The sequence below is a fragment of the Corvus hawaiiensis genome, chromosome 6 (genome assembly GCF_020740725.1).
Source record: "Corvus hawaiiensis isolate bCorHaw1 chromosome 6, bCorHaw1.pri.cur, whole genome shotgun sequence".
NCBI classification, from domain to species: domain Eukaryota; kingdom Metazoa; phylum Chordata; class Aves; order Passeriformes; family Corvidae; genus Corvus; species Corvus hawaiiensis.
In genome coordinates this window covers 37,393,069-37,415,601 of record NC_063218.1, presented here as the reverse complement: position 1 = coordinate 37,415,601, position 22,533 = coordinate 37,393,069, and the positions used below count along the sequence as shown (strand labels likewise).

The following is a 22,533-nucleotide window of genomic DNA, read 5'->3' as shown; positions in this document are numbered from 1 at the left end:
CAGGATACGGAGTAGACAGAAGCGGTGCAGATGTATTCTTTTCTACCATTGTATTGTTTGGTACGTGAACATCCAACCTGTTGATTTCTGTTGCTGAAGTAAGAGCATTTTGCTTTTTCAAAATAACCACTGGGTGGCTCAGTACCACAAATTTCACAAGTTTATCTGATTATTGCATATAAACTTAAAGCAGAATTAAGGAAGAAATCTTTGGCTCTTTGTTGAGCACACTCTATTATGACTTACTTGTGTTTGGTCTATTTTATATTTGAAATTTTCTGAGAATCTCCTTTTAATCTTTGTAACCATTCTGCAGGGTGTGATGACAAGACATCCAACTTAACAAATCTCTAGTATACTGTGTAAGCTATGGCGATGTTCCTCTCTGCTGCTGTTGAGGAAAGTTAAGAGGATAGAAACAATTTGAATTAGGTTAAGCAGAATGTCATGAGGTAGAATCTAAGAATATAAACTCGTGATCAAGTCCCACAAACATTAATGGGGTCTTTGTGCCAACACTTGCTATGTAGGTTATTGCAGGATTTGAGTCCAAAGTCCCATGTTGTTGTTCCAGATGTGAAAATGAAGGTTTTCCACACAACTGCAAAGAACCTGACATTTTTACTGAAAACGCTTTGCACATTCTGTGAAATGGGAGAAAACAGAACCATAGGTGATCATAGGTCGGATTCCATGAGCTGAGTCTTTTCCAACCTAATTGATTCTGTGATTTTTGTGAATCAATGTCCTCTACATCTATCATAGGCTTAGCCTCTCTCTCCCAATGTCTTACAGTGATGATTTAGGTCAGGCAAATTAAAGCTGTTGCAATTTAATAATTTTAGAGTACAATGAAAATATTCTAGTCAATTTGTTCCTTGTAGCTCTTTGAAATACGTGTTTTTGCCATATCCCAAAGAGTTGAGTATATTTTTTTTTTACTGTATCTACTATTGGACTATTGGACTCTGGAGTTGGTAGAGCTTACCTAATTGCCATTTGCCAGTGATGTGTCAATTAATTCTTTAGTGTAATTTAAAGGGATAAATCTGTTGAAGTATACAGTGATTCACAACTTGTAGGTATTCATTTTAGCATCGCTGTGGTGAATAAAGTATTGGGTCCAAAGGCTCTATCCCGTGCTTCACTGGGGAAAGTTTCTGGAATGTGGTACCTTTTTCATTTAGATATAACATTTCTGGAGTTTAAGGCAAACTGTCTCATGAGAAGAACTATACGTAAAGTACAAAAAAGCAGTACAGTTAAAAGTCAATTTAAACAGAAGTTTAAATATAAAAACAACACAGGACTCTAAAACTCTCATATATTATATTCAGATGTAGCTCCGTTTATCATATTTTGGAATGCAAAACCAGAAGTCCATTTAAAAATTTGCATTGGCAAAAGGAATTTTCAAAACCAAACAGGATTTGTCTATTGAGCCTGGCATCTTCTTTATGCCAATGCCACTTGTTTTTGCATCTTCCTGGTAATACCAGTAGGTGACAGAGACAGTATTCTAAAAGAAGTTTTTAAAAACTTTCCGTGATTTTTATATTACCCTAAATACAAACCTTTTATCAATGCAACAACTAGATACTGATTTCAATTCAAGTTCTTTGGAAGTGTCAAGATTTTCTTTTTGATCCTAAGTACAACAGACATGAAGATGGGATGTTTCCAAAGGAATCTAAAACACTTGAGACCTTTCCTTTAGCACTAAGAAGGAAGGGATACTTGCCTTCCCTAAATTCCTGTCAAATTAATGTGGAGTGCTTACAGTGCTCGTCCCTAGTGAGCGCTTTAAGGGCACCACCCTTAATCGGACTGGCGGCATTGAACTCTTGGGTAAAACCTGCGCTGGTTTGCTGCTGCAGAAGAGAATTTGGGGGAGAGCGCGAAATCGCCGTCTCTTTCTTTGCGGGTGCCGCTCTCCCGGGCAGCCCTTTTTCAGGCGGAAAAGCGCGGTTTGGATACTGGAGAGGCTGCCGCGCGGCTGCGCTGAGCAGACTTTCCCCGAAACTCCTGCTCTCCGCCCGGGGAAGTTTCCCCGGCGCTCCCTCCGCGGGGCTGCCTGGGCCGGGCTCTCTCCGGCGCTGCCCTCCGCTGCGGGGCGGGACGGGCCGGGACGGGCGGCTCCTCTCGTCCCGCTCCTCCCCATCTCGGCCGGGGGGCGGGATGCGGGGCCGGGGCGCGGGCGGCCGCAGCTGCTGGGCGTGAGCCGAGCCATGGCCAACGTCAAGGTGGCCGTGCGGGTCCGGCCTCTGAGCAAAAGGTGCGGCGGGGCGCGGAGGGACGCGGAGGGGGACGGGGGGTCCCGGCGGCCGCGGGGGGTGATCGGGTGCCGCTGGTCCTGCCAGCCGGGACGGGATCGCCGCCCTGGGGCGGCTTAGCCGGTGCTGAGGGAGGGTCAGTAGGCTCTGGGGAGCTCAGCGGTGCGACAGGAGGAGTGGCAGCCTCTCGCCGCCTCGCTGAATAGCTTGGAAAGTGTTCTTGGAAAAGTCACCCAGTGGAACTGTTAGTCTGACTTCCCTCTTCCTGAGCTCCCCAAAACAGGACAATTGTCATACAGTGTAAAGGAGTCTTGCCTTTCCCTGCTGTTATTGCTGTTTTTTCCAGCGGGAGGCAGAGCCGGATATTCCCATTGTCGCTCCGCTCCGCTCCCTCCCCGGCTTGCTTGGCTCCAATGGAAATCCCAAAAGCTACATGAAACGGCTTGAAGACAACTCCCACAGACAAAAAGATGCCGTAGCACAATGCTCTGGTGTTGTTTGTATATAATACATGCTTAAATCCTTGCAGACTTTGGAAATTCGGAGAAGAAAAGAAAGAGAAAAAGCGAGTAGCCCAAATGTCAGTGGCTGGTAATTTACTCCTCCTGATAGAGAAATGCTATAACACTCCAAACAGGAATGCTTTGAAAAGTAGTACAAGCTCTGAGGGCCAGTCTTTGGTTGGTTTGATGCTGCCTTTCTTTTTGGCACAAGTCCCTCATGTTGTCTTCTGACTGCACGGACTTTTGTGATAAATAACTCTTTCATGCAGTAGAGAAAATGATTCTTGAAGAGTTGCCCAGGCAGAAAATTAGCCTAGTCATTTAGCCAGCAGTACACTAGCATATTTTGGACTCTTTCGTTCTTATTTTTTGTCTATAGTGGGGTTTTTTGTTGTTTTGTTTTTGTTGGTTTTGGGGTTTTTTTTTCAGATACAGACATCAGGGAGTTTTGAATAAAATTTAAAATCCCACCCAATACAAGCTTGCTAGCATTAATAGAAAAGGGAAATGTGCAAACTAATTTACAGGTTTTCAGCACATTTTGCCTTTAAGTCAAACCTAACTGATTTTAAAAATACTCTGTCCATAATTTTGTTTAAAATCATGCTTGGGTTATATAGTTCTGATTTGTTGTATAGCTGTGAATGGAACAGATTTTAATAGATATTGGCATATTTTAAGAAGAGCTGCAGCATTGAAGTAAGCTTAGCTTAACCTTTTATTGCTTAGTGTTGTTTTAGTGGTGGATATATTATTTGATTTTTATCATTATCTTCCCTCTCACTAGATCCTGGTTGGTGAGGAATGTTGCATCACATCTGTCTTAATGTTTTTCCCGGGTGGGCTGCTTTAAATAGTGCATAATAGTGAATATATCATTATAGCATTAAACAGCACCTGTAACTGTCAGATAAGGTGTGGTAAACAGGAAAACCTTTGATGTAGTCAGTGTGGGCCAGCTGTTTGGTGAGGAATGTAGTTTGGAGAGGAGGCTGTGATCAGAGAGGTGGGCAGCTTCTTGCACATGAGAGAAATTAATCTGAGGCTGAAACAGAAATGTTTGTATGAAGGTGAGAGTGGAAACTCAGGGGTAATGGAGGGAGAAACTGTTAAGTAATCCCACCTACTCAGCTCATTATGGTGTAACAGATGGGATGGGGAGGGAGGCAGAGACCAGTCTCGTGGTGTTTGACTGCAGAGGCAGTAGGCCAGTTGTTCTTTCTACTGTGCTGCCACAGTTGAGGTCAGCAAAAGCATTTCAAGATGGATTTTTGTATGTTATAAATGGGAAGAGGAAGTGGTTGTATATTCTCTGTGAAGGCTCTGACATGAGAACTTGCTTTCTAGCCTTGAACAAAATTGTCTGATTGTAATGACTTAGAAGCAAATACCAAATATATGAAGGCTTCGAGTAACCTTGATAGACATTGAAAGGACTAAAATTCTCAGTGGGCATAAAGGTCTGCTCTTTTCCAGCTTCTTATACTGCTTCCATACTGTCATCACACAAAGCTCTCACTGTCTCTATACACACACTCTGCAATTGCCCCAACAGGGTACCCATGTTGCCACAGCTTCTATGATCTTTCAGGTGTTTTAAAAAGGAAGACTTCCTGCAGTAAAAATTTCAGTTCTACTGGATTGAAGTACTGTAATTTGTACAACCTCAGTTCCAGCCAAAGATACTAAACCTGGCCTTTTAAGAGTACCAGAAACTGGAAAGCTGCAGGCAAAGGCTAGAACTCATGGGTGAGTTGGTTGTTTCTAGACTATCATGCAAACTTCCTCATTGCTGCCCTTCATTTAATTTACAATGGCAGACAAACGTTGGCTTTGCATCTTAAAATTTACTGAAAATTCAGATGTTAAAAAATGGTAATGCGGGAGCTCTCAAAACTTTTGTTATCTAGCATAAGGCAAAGAGTGGTCTTTTTGTTCTGCATCTGTATGGAGCCCATCACAGTTGACAGAGAACTCATATGCCCAAATAATCTGTGACAGATATTAAGCGAGCACGGTTACACAAAATGCAGAAGTTTTTCCATTGCCTAAAGTTTACACAGCCTGTAACCAGCGTTCTTCATAATGCTATCAGTCATTCTGTAACAGACTAAATTATTTTTTATCACCAAAATATAGTTCTGGGTGTAAATTTAGTTAAATATTTTCCCTGGAGTAATGTTTAAAAGTCTTTATTACACATTTACTATCCTACATACTAAAAAAGATTTGTTACTTTGAGGTTACACAGATACTTGCTCTGTGTAAATACATTTCCCCCTTAGAATGAAATCCGGAAGCCTGAATGGGTGCATTAAATCATCTATAGCCATAGGTAATAATCAGGTGTTAAATAGGAACAGGGAACTGATGAAATCCCTTTATGGTTTATTTCCGGACATCTTAACGCTTGGTCTATTGGATGTGAAACTTTTGTAAGGAAAGTGTAATGTTATTTTTGGCTGTCAGTCAGAAGTTGTTGATGGAAACGCTTTGAATGCTAGCACGTAGCTATGTGAACTAGGAATGCTGTTCCTCTTTCTTTTTTGATTGCTCTGTGGAGGATGCCAGCACTGCAGTTTGCAGTGTGGTGTTATGATAGGAGACCTCGCCCTCCAGACTTGGAAATGGTGTGACTGGCTGATAAAGTATTTGAGTATTGTATTCAAGTACTGTGTCCAGGGCTCTCCTTGTGCCTGGGTAGTTCTCTTAACACTGTGTTGGGTGTTTGTATGCTACAGAAACAGTGTTGGACATGTCCTTTTACTTTTTTATGTAGGCCAGCAGAAACCAGTGCTAGTTTTTATGTGCTGCTAGGTTCAAACATGTTTGTCCCTTTGCTGTGGTAACCCATCATGATTCTAGTACCTACTTGTGGCTGCTGATTGCTCTTGTAGAGGATCTCAGCCCTGTGTTATGTAAGAGGAGAGAGGGAGGGCTGTTTGTGCATGGGAGACTCTCTGGGAGGGGAGTGATCCGCATGTCCAGGGCAGTATTGTGTTGGGACCAGGATGGAGCACAGCTGCCTCATGCCTTTCCCTCCCTGATCCACTACATCTTCTGCTCTCCATCCAGCTGGTCTCAGTTCACTTGTGTGTACCCAGGATTCAGTCATTTATCACAGTGTAGTTTGAGAGCTGCTACATAAGTCGGAGATAGGAAAGAACAATTATACCACAATGAAGAGTCTCATGCATTTCTATAGGATTCTCTTCTTAGCACAGACCAGTGACTAGAAGACATTGCATTCCTTCATGAATTGTGGATTGATTCAGCTTTCTGAGTAAAATCATTCACAGCAAGTTTGTTTTGTTCAGTTGTAAAGTTACAGTGTTGTTAGTTAAAAACTTGACACTAGGGCATCCAGGTTGCCTTGTGATGCTTTTTGGAACTTTAAAGTACTTTGCTTAAGGGATAGTACCCTCAGGTTTGGGAGTTACTTGTGCAGGACTGAGCAAAACATAAGACATATTCTGCTGTTGAAAATATCATCTCCACTTTTCAGCTGCTTCTCTGGTCTGGAAAAGGAGAGAGTTCTTATTTGAGAGAGTCTTCCTGGTGTCTTTAATAACTCACAAATGAACTTTCCCGTCTTCTGTGAACTTCACAGACCTGTCACCTGAAATAGTTGAACAGATTAATTGATCCAAAAGCTGCTCTTTGCCTTTTTTCTGCTTTGCCTTGTTTCTGAGCTGTATTCCCCAGTCCCCTCAGGATTTCCTGACTTTGTCCTCCACACTCTGGCAAATGAAAGCATCAAAGAAACATCTGGGTAGTCCCAGGTGGCAAAGCTGAGCCACTCTTCCAGCTGTGCAGGTGTTTATTATCACAGTCTGAGCTGCAACAGTTGTTTTCCTCATTGCTGCTGCTCTGTATGACATATTCCTCTAATTGCCTTCCTGGTATGCAACAGTTAATGAGGCTTGAGGATAGGATGGGAAGGAGGGGTTGAGTTTGTGGTCCTCAGGTGAGCAAGCCCATGCCTGGGAGGGAGTTTTAGGGGAAGTTTCTCACTTAGAGTTTGTAGAAAAAGGCTTGGTGTGCAAGGCTGACCTGAGCAGTGTGCTGAGCATGGCTTCACTGAATAGCTGAGAAAGGAGCTTGATGGATGGGTGCATCATGATGTGAATATTTTAAATCTATTTCTATTCAAAAGGAAAGCTATGTGGAAAAATAAAATTACTTTCAGATAATTTTAGAAATGATACAAAGTAAATCACTATTAGTTTTTACTTTGTTAACTAGTCTCTTCTGTGCTCTATCTCCCTTGTTCTTTGTAATCATATTATAGTAAACAAAGGAAGGATTATTTTGCAAGGAAGACTTATTGCTGTTTTATAGACTGTGCTATTAGCTATTCTACATGTTCATGTGTAACCACAAGAACTTAGATACAGCAATGTGGTCTGCTGCTGACAAGAGTGATAACTTGTGGTAAATTTCGTAGAAAACATTACTTGAATCTTACGCATAACAGATGTTTAATGCTTTATCAAAATAAAATTAAAGCAACAGCAGATTGGAGCTTGTTGTTGTTCTCATTCTTGTGTATTTTCATATATATATTCCTTGCGACTTTGGTGCTGTCGCCCTCTCACACAGACAGAAATGGCAGACTTTTACCTACTTTTATCTGCTGTGGTAGTTGGGTGAGTGTTGTTCCTCTGTGTCTCTCTGTTACACATGGATTTTGGGACTGGTACCTGATGGTGGGAAAGAGCTGTCTCAGGCCTCCAAGAGTCTTTTGCTGTCTGAAAATCTGTATGAGCTGCATTGTTTATGCATAGCTTGTAATTTCAAGTTCTTTTCCACAGCAGAACAAGGATTTTTGAAAGAAAAGTTGATATTTTAATTTTGGTTTTATAAAGAAAGTCCCTCTCCAAACAAATGTATTTTAATATTTGTGTATCCTGTTAAGGTTATATTGGCATATTTTCTGCCCTGTGTCAAATTAGTTATTTTCTTTTACTTAGTCTATTATTTTAAGTTTCACGTAAGCTGTCATTGGTTGCTCTTTTCTAGTAGCATCCATACTTGGTATTAGCAGATGGTTTCCATAAGCCACATCTGTGACTTTATAAGGGTACTGCATCAGCAGCTTTTCCCAGATGTATTTTTCTTGAAGTTGCATGAACCAAGTTTTCTAAGTTTGATAAAGGGCAGACTTTCTAGTTTGTTAAAGCAGCAGAACTCTACATGACCCTGAGATGAGCTCAGCTGGTCAGAGCATGGTGCTGATAACACCAGGGTTGTAGGTTTGATCCTCACATGGGCCATTCCTTGAGTTAGTCTCAAGGATCCTTGTGGGTCTCTTCCAACTCGGAATATTCTGTGATGTACTAAGTGGCCACTGCTGCCCATTCCATGGAAGATTAAATTTCTGCTGATGTTATGTGACAATACAAATGTGCCTGTGCTCATTTAAGCCAGGAGTACAAGGTGCTACCTACTGATGGTTTACTTCCCAGAGTAAGAGGCTGTCTCTTACCTTGTTGCCCATGCAAAAGCAGTTACAACAATATCATAAAACACCACCAGCAGAACCAGCTTTTGGAAGCCTTCTATTTTCCCCTAATATTTTGCATTTTCATAGAACACATTTCCTCCCAAGTCCTAAGAACACTTCATGAGTGTAGAATGTCTTGGAGCAGGGATCAGACTTTTGTATGCAGCAAAGAAAAAAGGAGGCACGATGCCATTAAATAACCTGGCTGGAGTCATGTCTTTGCTGGGTGGTTTCATTCTCTAAGACCACTTACTCTATCTGAGAGAAGTTGTAGTGTAAGGTGATGTGACTTCATGCATAGAGATCACATCTTCCCTGGGGACTGATGCTGTCTTTAGATGCTAAGTTTTGTGGAGTACATGGTGAGACATCACTACTGTGCACAGAGAATTTATGTGAGTAGGATTAGGTAGGATTTCCAGAGTTTTCTTTAATCCAGTGCTTTATGTGATCTTTAGAAAGCAGTGCACTTCTAAAATTTTACTGCCACCTTCCTATCTGTAGCATATATTTAAAAGAAAATTAGTTTTGCCCCTCTGTTTGTAAAATCTGAGGGTCTACTATAGTAGCTGCTTTTAATAATAAAAAAATAATAAAATGAAAGGTACCAAAGCAGGAAGGGTGAGACATCACATTGCAGCATTCAGTGTCACAGCCATTTATTTGACTATGATCCCAGATTGAAGTTCTGTCCAGGTGGAATGAAGACTGACTTCTGTATCCAAATTCAGGTTTGCATAGAAAACATGGCATTTGTACAGAATTCCTCTGATGCAAAAGTCTGAATTGTATTGTGTCATTGCTCAGTAAGCAGCTGTGAAATCAAGGGTGGATGAAACTGCACTGACTGGACTGTAGCTTTGTTTTAAATCCTCCTTATTTCATGCTTCCTTAAATGCTGGTGGTATGACAGATGAAAAAGGCTTTTTCCTCTCCTCTTCCCTTCTCCCCTCCATGTCTCTACATGAAAAGAAAACATCATTATTCCACAACAATTCAAAGCACTGCTGGAACATCAGGAGTATTTCTGACTTGGATTTATCAAAGAAGATGCCTCATGGTTATATCTGCACCAAATATTCATATTTTTATTGCTAGATAGTATTTGCAAAGGAGAATGGGAGAAACCACACAAGAATAACGGTAATCACTAGGACTGGTGATTTTTGACTTTCAGATTGTGTTAGGCATTATGAGAGCCAATGAAAGCTCCATGCAGTTGGGAGTAGCTTCAAAAAATTACTTGAGCAGCATGTCTCGTATAGCAGCGTGCTGTCTTGGTGAACTCTGTGTACTTGGCTTCAGCAGAGAGTTTAGAATTATTTATAAACATCTGTTCTGAATTTGGTACGAGGATTGCTGACCGGGTGTGCACTCCCATTTGCAAGACACAGTGAAACAGTTTTGACTTTAAAGAGAAATATCCAAAATGGTATTGAGTAATGAGAATAATGAGAAACACTGAAAATGAATCTTAGGTAAATTTACTTGATTTTTACATATACTTTATTTTTACATATTAAAAAATCCTGCATTGGCCAAAGTGAGGGTGTTCATACTACTAGCACCTCGACTTTGCCAGGTTACAGCAGCAGGTGTAAGTATACAATACACTGGTGTTGTGGAGGGATGCTGTGTTTGGGAAAGTTGTGGTTGTAGGTACCTTAACTTGTCAGTAGAGCGCAGAAGCTCTAATGGCTGAAAGCTTTGACATTCTTCTCTACAATTTTTGATGGAGCAGCATGGAATCTTAGTGCTCTTCTCATTGGACCCTCGGTCTCTCAGCAGATATATCCTCAACCCATTTGGCTGGGGTAGCATTCTCTGAAGGCTAGCAAAGCTGAGAATATGCCCTGCAGAGTTTGTCTCTTTGTTTCCGTGGCCAAGGTTGGTCAGTCACTCAAGAAGTGCGAAGATGGCAGCTTCTCAAAGATACTTCTGCCAAGGCTGCCAATAAACAAGTCAGAGACACTGTATGACATACTATTAATGGAAAAGAAAAGATAAATCTGGCTAACTGAAGTTTTCCCCATAAAATCTTTAGACTTCATGACCAAGAAATTGCTTGGGCTAGATTTTCTTCCAGATTATACATAAGCTGCTGGCATGGTGATTGCATAGGTGTTCACAAAGTGTTATTTGATGGCACAAAGTGTCCCCAGGTACAAGAGGTAAATGTTTGCCTTACTTATCATAGTCATGGGTCACGTCCTGGAAAGTGACAGTCCAAGAGACAGCAGCAGTAACTGCTGGTATACATCCTGACACAGAAGGCTACTTTTTTTTCTAGCAGAGCCTGTGCAAGAGGGGAGGGTTTGATATTCTTGACACACTGCTTTTGAGGGACTGTGTTTCAGTAAAGGTTGAGGTTGGGTCTGGAGTTAACTTGGGTGGTGGGAGTTGGCAGGAAAGCATTAAGTACTTGCAATTATTACATTGCAGGGTTATTTTTGAAGCTTCTTTAAAAAATTATTTAATAATTTTCCTAAGCTGTATATGTTGGCTTTAGTATGTTTGATTACTTTGGTGAGTACTTTGCTGGCCTGTATTTGTAGAAGCTGTTTTGTTGCATGACACGTCTACTGCTAATGAGTACAGTATTTTTGCTTTATCACATGTACATGTTCCTAAAACAAACAGGCAACTTCTAAAAAGTCAGCTTCCTTTGTTCTCCAAGTTATTTGAGAGGGTGGAGGAGAAGCAGGGCACATTTTAGAGTGTATAAAAAAAACCAACTTCCCCCTTTCTTTCCACCCACTGTTTCCTCCAGCTCTGCATACCTCCTTGCACTTCTGTGTTCTGTGTCTGAACTCATCTCACTGAGATCCAGCAAGCTGTGGAAGTGTCCCTCTCTGGGGTCTTGATCCTTCCATGATTCTTTCCCACTGGCTAATTCTCTCAGACTGTCTTTGTCCCTGTGGGGTTGCAATGGCTTTACATGTTGGCTGCAAAAAATTGTCATAGCAACGGCAAATGGTATGAGATTTCCTTTGGGCTGCTCATGTCTTCTGGACTGCTGCAGCAGCTTAGTTTCTGTCAGGTCTCCCTTGTAGCTCCCCATTACAGCTCTGCCACTGCATTCTGTACTTGTGTCACAGTTCTGTTGCTGGGTCTGCATTTCTCTAAAACTTTTTGTGACTGAGAAGATGCAGGTCTTTTCTGGGACAAGCACCATTAAGTGGTGTTTCTACAGCTTTGTCTTTGTACAGGCAACTTGTTTTCATGGAAAGTAATTTAGGAGAGGCATTTCCCAAACACAGCATGCATTTTTCAAGAAGTGAGGGGAAAGAGAGGATGGGAAAACTAAATGTTAGAACCCCAGTGACTTCTGAGCAGCAGAAGTCAAACGTGTTACTAGAGAAGCATACTTTGATTTTATTGGTAAAAAGAATACAGTTTTAATAGCCAGAGTTCTGCTGGGATGAACCATGCTTCACACAGAGATATGATGGAACTCTGTTTATTCTCTTGTCAGTCCCATAGGTATACCCTAATTCCCCAAGCACACATAAGCAAGCTCCATGTTATTGGATCACAGCTGCTATTCACGTGGCCCTTAATAGCAAGCGATAGGTTACAGATTAATATGCACGTGACTAACTAACACAAGTCTTCCTCTTTCTGTGGTCAGCATCCCCCTCCCCAACATCCTGTCGATAGTCAAGGACAGTTCACTAATATAGCTTGGATTGTGCACATATACATGTCCCTGTTCATCCAGCCATTTCTCTGCAAGTTTTCATACCTGTGGAGCAGAGCACCCATCCCTAAGGATGATGGGTTGCTTTATCATTCAAATGCAAACTGTTGTACATATGTGTAAGACTGTACTGACAAACACAGGTTTTTCTGAGAGAGCTTTTGTAGTATTTGCAATCTGAAGTTCAGGTCAAAATATATAGAACAGCTGTGAGTCTGCTTTTCCTCCTGGGCTTTAGTTAGGAAACTGTGCTTTCTTTTCCAAAGTTCTCTGTTTTGTACCTAAATGAAGCATGATATAAACACGTGTTTGCAGGGAGTTCAAACACATAGTCTGTAGAGCTGGTGGCAGCTACAGGTTGCTTTGTTTATGCTCCCTGGTCTCTGGTTGTAAGCTGCAGCAGAAGGGAGGGGTCTCCATTCCCACCACCACGTGTTCCTGCCCTTTCTGTTGCTTTGGCTCATCACGTTGTGTGACCACTGTGCTCAGTGCTCTGGAAGGGCTTGCAAGTCCTGTGACACCTTGATTCTTTATTTTGGTGTGGGGCTTTTCCCCTGATCTCAGCTGATCTGAGTCATTGCCTGGGTGTGTGATTGCTAGAAAGTAGAAACACATGTGGGAGGTTGGAGCAGCAAAGAGAAATTGCCTCTTTCAGCAGCAGTCTGGAGTTAAGATAAAAGTCTAGGTGCTGTGACCATGCACCTAGAGTAAGGGGAGATTTTGATTCTGTCTCTGGTGGCTTTCTTGTTTTGTGAAACTCAAACGAAGGTACTTGATTGCTGCACAGAGCTTTATGTCTGCATAATGTGGAATCCTTTATACCTTCAGCTAAAAGGTGACAGTTTCATTTTGTGTTGTTTGTATTTTACTGGGTTTATGTTTATTTTAACATAAGTAGATGTGTAAATATGAGTATAAAATTTTCTATATCCAGAAAATTTTTGTATCTCAAAGATTTTATGTTTGGGATTTCTTCTTTAATCTTTAGTAAGACTGTAGCCTGTGAGAGCATCAGTCTATAAGAAGCCACAGAGTAAAGTCACTTGTTTGTAGGGTTATATGTAACACATGTGGACTGAAGGCAGTGAGTTTCATGTAACTATTACAGCTTGGGTTGAGAACACTGTTTGTTGTTGAAGTTGCCTTATTTCTGCAACTAGAATACCCTGGCATTTAAAATGATTAAAAGCTTTTCCAGATTTCAACCGTTTGAGTACAAATGTTGTATTCATGAATGCTTGCCTCAGACTAGATTTCTTAAAATTATTTTTAAGCTTCACCCAGAGCAGTTCAGCTGCTGCAGGAGATAAGGTTATGGGGAATTATGTTTTAAAATGTATAAAAGCTACTTAGGGGGACCTTTTATTTGAATTCCCCAATTGATTTTAAAATTTGAAATCTTCTGTGGTTCACATCTCAATCTACCCCTTTCTACCCAAGTTCTAAATAATTAAAACTCTTTAACATGTTCAGTGAAGACTTGTAATAGCATAGCAGGTAAAAGTTTTAAGGAATCTGCTTTCTCTGAACCTGAATTCTCTAGTGTTGACCAAATCATGCTTGCATCATCCCCTTAAGTAAAAAAACCTCACTGTGTGAGTATTGCTTTAATAAGTTGAGCTCAGTGTTGTCCAAGTCACAAATGAAGCCCAGGAATGGGACCTGAGAACAAGGTCTTCTCTCTGGTTTATTTTCAGTAATCTGTTTGCTCATCTCGTGCCCAGGAAGAAACACTGGTTTAATTGTGAAGTGTACAGGTAAACTTGCATTAGACATTGGAAGAACTGACAAAAAGAGCAGGATTATGTACCTTTGGAGCAGAGATATCAGCCTATGACTAGCTACAGTGCAGTAGGAGAAGGGACACGAGACCTGCAGAGCAGTTGAAGACTGCCCTGGGCAAGATGGGCATGATAACAGTGAGAACACATAGCACATACCTGTAGGGAATGATGTGTGTGCATAGGAGGGGAAGGATAGGAACTCGATGAACGATTTAGGCTGATAAAACTGGAGCATTAAGGACTGAAAATTAAGGATGCTCATGGGATTGAGAAGCAGGGTAAGACCAAGATCATGCTTAGGCACTGAAGAAAGAGTATGTGTAACCGAAGCAAGCTCTCTCCTAAAGGATCCCTCTGGTTTTCTGTCTTCTGCTGTTCTTAAAATATTGTGAAATTCTGTCAAAATGTTTCATTGCCTCTTAAATCAGATCTGCTGTATGGTGTAATTGTTGGCTTTGTCCAGTAGCTCACCTGGCAGAGATTTGTACATTAATATGTAAGTCGCCTAAGTAACTTACACTGGAAAGCATTTGCTTGTCAAAATATCTATAAAAAACCACATGTCCAGGTTAAATGCATCAGTTGCACATTTCCACATAGGTATTCACAGCCTGTATCCTTAGGCACCATTCCTTGTTTGCTCTTTGGGGAGCCTGATGAGGCCTCTGTTCTGTACTCAGCTGTACATAACGCAACATTTGGTGCCCAGCTGCACATAATGTGTTTCCCTTTCTCTTGGGATCTGACATGGGGCTTGGGTGATTGATGTGTTGAACAGCTGAACACTCACAGCTTAACTAAAATCTCTGGGAGCTGTGGTTGTATTTTCTATGTGAAGTGTCATGTGTAAGTATGTACTACAGGAAATACCAAGTTCAGCCTGTTACCTGAGGAGGGTACCTCAAAAATCAGTAATGTGAAGCAAGAGACTTTACGGTAAAGCATTAATTCTATCTGCAAGAGGGAGCAGCTGTGCTCAGGAATGTGCTTAAAACCTCTTTATGCTTGGAAAGTTCAAATGCTGCAGTGATGGTCTTCGTGGAAATCTTAAGTGTCCTAAGGCATTGTTTTGAATGCTGTTTTGGTACAGAAAGCATGGGGTAAAAACTGAGAAGTGGAGAGACCCAAAGGCAAGGCGTGTTGTGCTTTGTGCCACCTGGCAGGTAGAGCCCTCAGTGAAGGCAGATTGTAATTGGTGGGGGACTAAATACTTCTGCACACACGTAAAGCAATCTGTCAAAGATCTAGGGCCATGAAAGAGCAGTTGTAAGCTGGGTTTGAATTTTCTAACTCTTATTTTATCTGACCTAATTTTTAGCTGACCTCATGATACAGATCCAACTGAATATCAGGAGATATATATACATCTAATCTCAAATGACAGTGTGTCTTCACCTTAACTTTTAAAAAAGTTTGACAAAACTGCACTAAGGACAAAATTGTTTTTATTGGCAGGGGGGAGAGAGGGGATTGGGTTTTTTTTTTTTCTTTGTCCGCATCCTATTTTCATTCTTTTCTAATATGATTCATTTTGGATGTGGAAGTTGTCTGTTGTAGCTAGTCATAGCTGCTTCCAGTGAGAGATTTAGACAGTATATATGAGTGCACAGTCCTTTGCACTTTAGGAACAATCCTGTCCATTTACATTTCAGGACAGTTTTTTGGTTTTACTGTTTGCTTGGCTTTTTTTTGTTTTCTAAAGAGTACTTTCTTGAGGACTACAATGGACACTTTGGATTAAGTGGTAAAAATCAGACAGTGCAACCTAAGGACTCTTGTGGCTCACAAGTCTGTGACATTGATCCCTACTCCACAAAGCATAGCCAGTCTACCAGTACTCCACTCTACTTCCTTGTAATTTAAAGCAACAACTCTTAAATAGAAATAAAATCTTAATTATGTATTTAGGAAAAACACTTTGAATCTGTTTAATCACCACAGTCTTAAGGGTTTTTTAGCCCCTTGCTGTTGAGATTCCTGAATGCAGAGCTGCAAATGCTATTTCATGTCGCAGTCTTATCTGTGTATATCTGAATTATCTGTTTTATAGTTCTGATTTGCAGTTTGCTTAAGTAAACATAAATTTCTGAAGTTTAGAAATTTGACATGCACCTTTCAGTTTCTTTATATTTTCAATGCATTTTTAAAATATGTTCTGTTTCCAGAGAGAGAGCAGAAGGAGGAAGAGTGATTGTAGAAGTTGATGACAGAGTGGCGAAAGTCAGAAACATAAAGGTATGCTTTTTGTTATCTTCTCTTTATCGTATAAGGATCCTGATATCTTGATAATTTTCTCTGTTTGCTTGGCTATTGGATCATTCTAATAGAAATATTAAAGGAGAGGTTTAAACCAGCACAGCCCTAGAATTACTGCAACAAAAATGTGGGGAAGGATTGTTTTGATTTGGGGTTAGTTCATGGGTTTTGGGGGTTTTTTTGAGAGGGGATGTAACTAGTAGTTGTATGTTATATTTGTCTAAGTTGCTGCAGTCCTGTTGCATGCTATCATTCGAAGCTATTAGTAAACTGTTTAGGATTTTTGCATATCTTACTGTTACTAACACCTGGATAATTTCTTTCCCTGTATCTCTCCTCCTTTCATATTTCCCTTCAGAGTGCAACTGATTTGCATGAAATAGAGCAGAAGGTGTAAAAGCTACACTTCAGGCCTTGGTAAAAGACCAAGAGCTGTAAGAATAAACTGAGTGTAGCCATCACCTTCCTTGAGAGCTCTGGAACCTGCATGCTTTTTTTCTGTTTAAGTTAGTGTGAATGTCGAGGTTATTACAAAGTTACCAATTAGATAAAAATTACATGTATATGGTGTTAATTTTGTATCCTGTTTTGACTCCTTACTCTCCTCCTTTGAGTGTTCATAAGCTTATCTGTTTTATTATCCATCACTTGGGCAAGATTATATAGAAAGACTTACGCAGTTCCTTTAATTTCAGTAATTGTCGACTGTTGTACTAGAAAGGTTTCACTGTCATTGTTACTAGCCCATAAAGGTTAAGTTTGGACTGTGCAGTCCCAGTGACAGAAGCATTAGCTTGCAACCATGACAAAGCAAAGGGGAAACTGTGGAAGACACCTTCAACTATGCAATGGGAAAATTGTTTTTGTCTTATCATTTGGGGCCTCATTTCTGTGATGTAGCTCTCTGTGAAACAGAAGAATTTCAGAGAAATATCAAAAGGGTTGTAAAGCTTTCCTGCCAATACACAGAATTTATAAAGATTAGCTGAATTGCATCTATTGTATGTGTCTTGGAGAACCTTAGCTGTAGTAAATGAACCTTTCAGTAAAAATGCTCTAGCAGATTTCTCATGGATGTCTCCACCTCACTCTAAGCACCAAAGAAAATTTACTAAAGAGGTTAAACTTTTTGCCATTCCTTTTCCATAATACAGATACTGATAAACTTCCCATTAGCTTGGAAAATGTTTTTTTTGGGTCAGCTTCAGAGTGACTTGGTCTTTCTGTCTTTTTCCTTTTATTGTAAGGTTGACAGTAGGCTTGATAGCAGTTGGGACTCAAGAGAAAAAACTGTGGCCTTCAGCTTTGACTATTGCTACTGGTCAGTTGATCCTGAAGATCCAAAGTATGCATCTCAAGAAATGGTGAGTGATGTTTCATGTCCATGTTCCCACCCCATTTTGTCCTTCCGAATCACATCTTTAGGAAGATAATGAGCTGTAGAATACATCAGATCTCCTTTTCTATTCTGCCCCCTCTTTTCATTATTTTGTTTGTAATGCCACAGTACTCAGTCCTTTTGCCTAAAGTAGCTGCAGTGGGAATGCAATACCCTTGTTCGTCAACCAATGCACACTTTCATTAGATGTGTTAAATTTGGTAGTGATCATTAATGGTGGGGATCTGAGGACTCTATCTTAGAAATGAGAATTTTTTTCAGGAGCAGGTATCAGGATCTAGAGGGAGAAAGCTCTGAAAGAAAGTAAGAGTGTTGAGGTGATTCTTCTGAGAGGATCAACAGTGAAGTAATCACATCTTTAATGGAAAGAAGATTTTAATTATACCATATTGTTCAGAGATATTTTCCTTGATAAAGCATCAGAAATCTCTTGTAACTAATGAAGACTACTCCCATCTTGAGATCCAAGCTTTGGTTGATTGACTAAAAAAGAAGATTGAAGGATTTGGTATTAAAATAGAATGTTATTACAACTCTGTTAATAAACAAGGAGTTATTAAAACTACAAATAAATACAGTGCACAGCAAAGCTATCCAAATGCTTCATTATACATGCATACAATCACATATTTTGGCATTAAAATCAGTTTTTACTGCTGTTTTGTCTTCAGAATTATACAAATTTCATTTTTGTCTGTTTTCAGTACAGCTGTTCTTGAAATTTTGACCTGTATAATTCTGTTGTTTTTCACAGAAATTATCATTTAAGACCAAGTTAGTCCTGTAAAAATTGTATTTCTGGTAGTGATGAGCACAGGATTGTTTTTACTTTTGGGAGTCAATATTTGAAAAACTGTCACTTTTGGGAATTACAGAACTGTAGGTGAAATTCTTGGCTGTGCTTCATTTCCTTCCTGGTACAGTAGTGTGGAAGATGCTTTGGGAACTTGGGAAGTGTATTCAGTGTTTAAAAAAGAAAATTGTCTTTCTAAAGTACTTGGCACTAGATAAACTTCCATTTTAGGGATTACAAATAGCAATTCCTTAAATGTTGAACTGTTTGGGTTCCCCCCCCCCAAGCTCTGCTTCTATTTTCTTGTTTGTTTTGATTGTGTGTTCTTTGTGAGTTTCTCACATAATACAAGTAGAAGTTTGCTTCTTAAAACTGTTGACAATGTAGTTGGCTTTCTAGCTGGAATGGTTTAGCAGATGAAATGCTGATAAATCCAGCTTGCCAAGTCAGTTTTAGCTCTACTCTGTGAGAAAAATTATCAGAAGTGCCAAATGGAAAATATAAATATTGGCTACAAAAGTTAAGTTTTTGTTCTTGTTGTTATTAAATACAAGTGTGACTGAAAAAGAATGTAAAATGCAATGTAAACAGTGCAGCTTCCTTGCTGGGGTTGAGTAGGTATTTCAGACGCTGTGGAGAGCTTTGTGTTATCATGCAATACAGTTTTATCTGATAAAAACAGTGAGGGAGAAACATGAACTCCTGGGCCATAGAAAATTGAGAAATGGGCAGTAGTTTCTTTACTTGTGTCTGATGCTGACTGAAAGGACATCCAGGGCTGCACCGTGCAACTGCTGGGTTACTGAGCCTTAGACAGATGTCTTACAGGAGTTAAGAAAAGTTAGAAGATGGACTGGTGTTTGGAAAGGCCTGAAGTCAGGAGTGAATTTCTTCCGCTTTTTGCCTCTCTTTGTGATTGTAGAACCAGTAAAATGTACTTCAAATGTCCTTGAGAAGAGGCTGCTGGAATACTGCAATCTTACTTTGCTTTTGGGCATTTTTCTGCCTTCTTACACTGTGTGAAGGAACTTATTGTACTAATGCCATGTTTGGAATCATTGCTTCAGTGCTGAGCTGACAACAATGATGTTATCAGCAGCCAAAGGAGGTTCAGTAGCTCTGTCATCCTGTAAAAGCTTTCTTTCATGAGCTGACCTTGGATTACTTTTCCCTTGAAGATATCCTGCCAACTGTTATCATATGTGATTGGTGTATTGGTTGAGGATGAAAAGTAGATAAAAGTATCTGTCTTGAGGTTCATTTTTGTAGGATGCTGTCTTTTAGTAAACTATTTTTTTTCCCTGTAGATGGATGTATGAAAATCAAGTCCTAACAGTTTCTTTGGTGAAGGATTCTGTAACTGTGTAACAATGGGAGGGCTGCAAATCCTAGTGTTCAAGTAGGATTTTAAAGATACAAATCTGCTTCTCTGGATACTTCTTACAGTTTCTTCCAGATGTTAGCATTGTACATTTCAGGTTCCTGTCTCTTGCACTGCAGAGATGTGTACACAAGATACATTTTATTCCCTTTATATTTGGATCAAATATTTCACAGGCACTTGTAGGAGGCTTAAGCCACACGTGTAAGTACTTTCAAATTTTTGGACGATGAGTTTGGATTTATTGTTCTGTTTTTAAAGACTGTTCTTTCTCTGCCACCTGTGCTTTACTGTATTTTCCAAAAGGGGAATGCATGTTGCCCACCTTGTATGTTTTTCCTAATACATTAAAAAAATAGGGAAAGTATTTTTTCACTTTAACTTGGGAAGAGCAGACCTTGCAATACAGTAAACTGAGGAGGAACTGGACCAATTTAGTAAAATCTGTAGTGTTCATGTGACAGATTATATGCCTTTACTTTTATTTTTTTAATAGCACTGAAACCAGAAGGGCTTTTCCCTTCAAAAGGCTAGACCAAATAGTCAAATATATGAATTAGTTTTAAGAAATGTTATTGTATACATATTTTTTAGGGCTGAATTTAAAAAATAATTCTTGTATCACAATATATATACAAGCTTCCTTGACTGGCATTACAGAAATAATGTAAGCCACCTTCTGAAAAGAGGAAAGTTTGCTAAATTAAAAACAAAGCTGATTTTGACTGCTGGAAGAAGAACCCATCACTGCTGATGTCTGGGAAACAGGCTTCTTAGCAGATGTAACCTGTTGGATAGTGATTGGTTTTGGAAGATGTCTTCAGGAACCCATAGATGGTCTGCTGTTATTTATGATTATTCTCATTTGAAACATTTGAGGAACTAGATATGAGCCAGAGTTCTGGTTTCTTTATTTCTCTCCTAACTGTGGTTAAATATGAAGCTATACAGTCTTTCTAATGATCATCCAGTAGTTTATAACCTTCATTTAGAAGTCCAGTGTAAGTGATCTGAATTCTTAGATTGCCTTTAGAAGTTGCATAAATTCTTCGCAAAATACAAGATTTTTGAAATGGGTCAGCTATACAAGCATTATTTCATTTTCCAAATAAGCTGAATTTTACAATGTGACCTGTGGTTTTTAGGTAGCCACTTTGGACATCCTTGGGCCTGTTGCTTTTGTTCTCTCACTGGGCAGTTGAATACTGTTTGTGTTGATACTGAGCTGAGGCTTTCATCCTCTTTCACAGATGAGTGATTCTACCTTCTCACTTTAAAGACAATTTTTTTTTCCTAAGTGTATTTGTTGATGTATAAGCAGAGTAGAGAAATCAAGAAACACCGTAAAGGAAGAGTTATTGGGTAAATCAACCAGACCTATCAGCCACCAAAGGAAGAGGGAAAGGAAACAGACCTGCTAAATCCTTCTAAGTAGGGAGAGATGAACCAGGCACCAGGGTTACAGGGCAGAGAGAAAGAAAGATCAAAAACTCATGTGGGACCAGAGAAACAACAGGTGACAAATAAATATGAATTAAGGAGAGGGACAGAACATTTGATGGGCAGAGTATGAAGTGAAAAAACAAAATTCTAGAATATTACAGGCATTTAAGAGAAAAAGTTCATGCATGGGTTTCTTATCTTAACTCTGCAATTTGTTACATGCATTTTCCATGGCTGTAAAAGAGTGCATGGTTCTCCAAAACACCACTGTCAAGATACAGTTATAGTCTTAATAAAACAGCCCTCCACTCCCAGGAAAACCAAATTCAAGCAAAAAAAAAAACCAACAAAAGCCCCACCAAACAAAAAAACCCAAAAGCACAAAATACTTCAGGTGATGTTCCTTTTCCTGCCATTTTTAAGACAAAGTTTAGATTTCCTCTCTCACAGGTTGCTGCAGAGTTAGTTCAGCCTCACAGAGGGAAAATGCTGATTGTCTGCACCTGGGCCTTACTGCTTGGAAACAATGAAGTAGTTTCACCGTGGCTCCCTGTATTCTTGAACTACGGCTTTTTTGGGAGGTGATTCTGATTTGGTCCAAAACCATCTTTAGTAAAGGGGGGCATTTTGTGTGATTATTGCTTCCTTCCTACTCCCTTCCTCCCCAGATGTCTTCAGGAACCTGTGCATAGTTCAGGATTGTTTTCCAAAGACAATGTTGGAAATCCATCACTCTTTGGCCATTATACAACTATGGGACTATCCTTTACTAGAGATTCATGACATATTTCCATTTTGCAGTAAAAATGCTGTGTGATAATGTTATTATAATGTTATTTAGGGTTATAGTTTTTATTCTTACAGGTAGACTCAGGCTTACTGATTCTTTCTGCTGGTTGAATGTAAAAGTTAATATATAAGTGCTGTGAGACGTTTATAATTGTCTCAGAAACAAACATCCAAATTTAAACTTACTCAAATTTTTGTCTGGCGTAGAACAGCATGTTTCAATCTTTTGAGCTTCCTTTGTAAAACCTAAAATAGCTCTTACTAAATGTTTCCCCAAATCTCTTCTAGCTCCGCTAAGCAAAGGAGAATGTTTAAAAATGTTGCAAAACTGCTTATTTAGATCCTACTGACAAAAAAATCTACTTCAGCTCGATCTAATGCAAGCACAGTTAAGCAAAATGGTAAGGGTATTTTGCAGCAGAGTATTCTTGAGGAACACAGGAACACATGCAAGCATTAAGTATTCTTGTAGCTGCTACAGCTTCAGTCCTCAGCTTCCCTCCAGCCGTCCTTCCCATCCGGTATTGTGCACACACAGGGACCGCGGTGGGCACATTGAGCCACAGGATGTGCCAGCAGGTATTTACACTCAGAGTTACCATAGATAGCTGATGTGGAGCAATCTGTTCCTTTTGATAATAGCAGCATGTTCCATGACTAATAGGCTTTGAATGGTAGATACCATGAAACCCGGAAAAGTGTTTAA

At 39.9% G+C, this 22,533-nt stretch overlaps 1 protein-coding gene across 3 annotated transcripts in view; it reads left to right on the top strand.

Annotated features, from left to right (window-relative positions):
• The first annotated feature begins 2,186 nt into the window (after window positions 1-2,186).
• Window positions 2,187-22,533, top strand: part of STARD9 (StAR related lipid transfer domain containing 9) — a 102,715-nt gene continuing 82,368 nt past the window's right edge. For all 3 annotated transcript variants that reach the window (XM_048306261.1, XM_048306262.1, XM_048306260.1), the window contains exons 1-3: window positions 2,187-2,275; window positions 15,932-16,001; window positions 17,270-17,386. In XM_048306261.1, coding sequence (XP_048162218.1) covers window positions 2,229-2,275; window positions 15,932-16,001; window positions 17,270-17,386 — 234 coding nt within the window. In that variant the 5' untranslated portion in view covers window positions 2,187-2,228. The remainder of the gene's footprint in view (window positions 2,276-15,931; window positions 16,002-17,269; window positions 17,387-22,533) is intronic.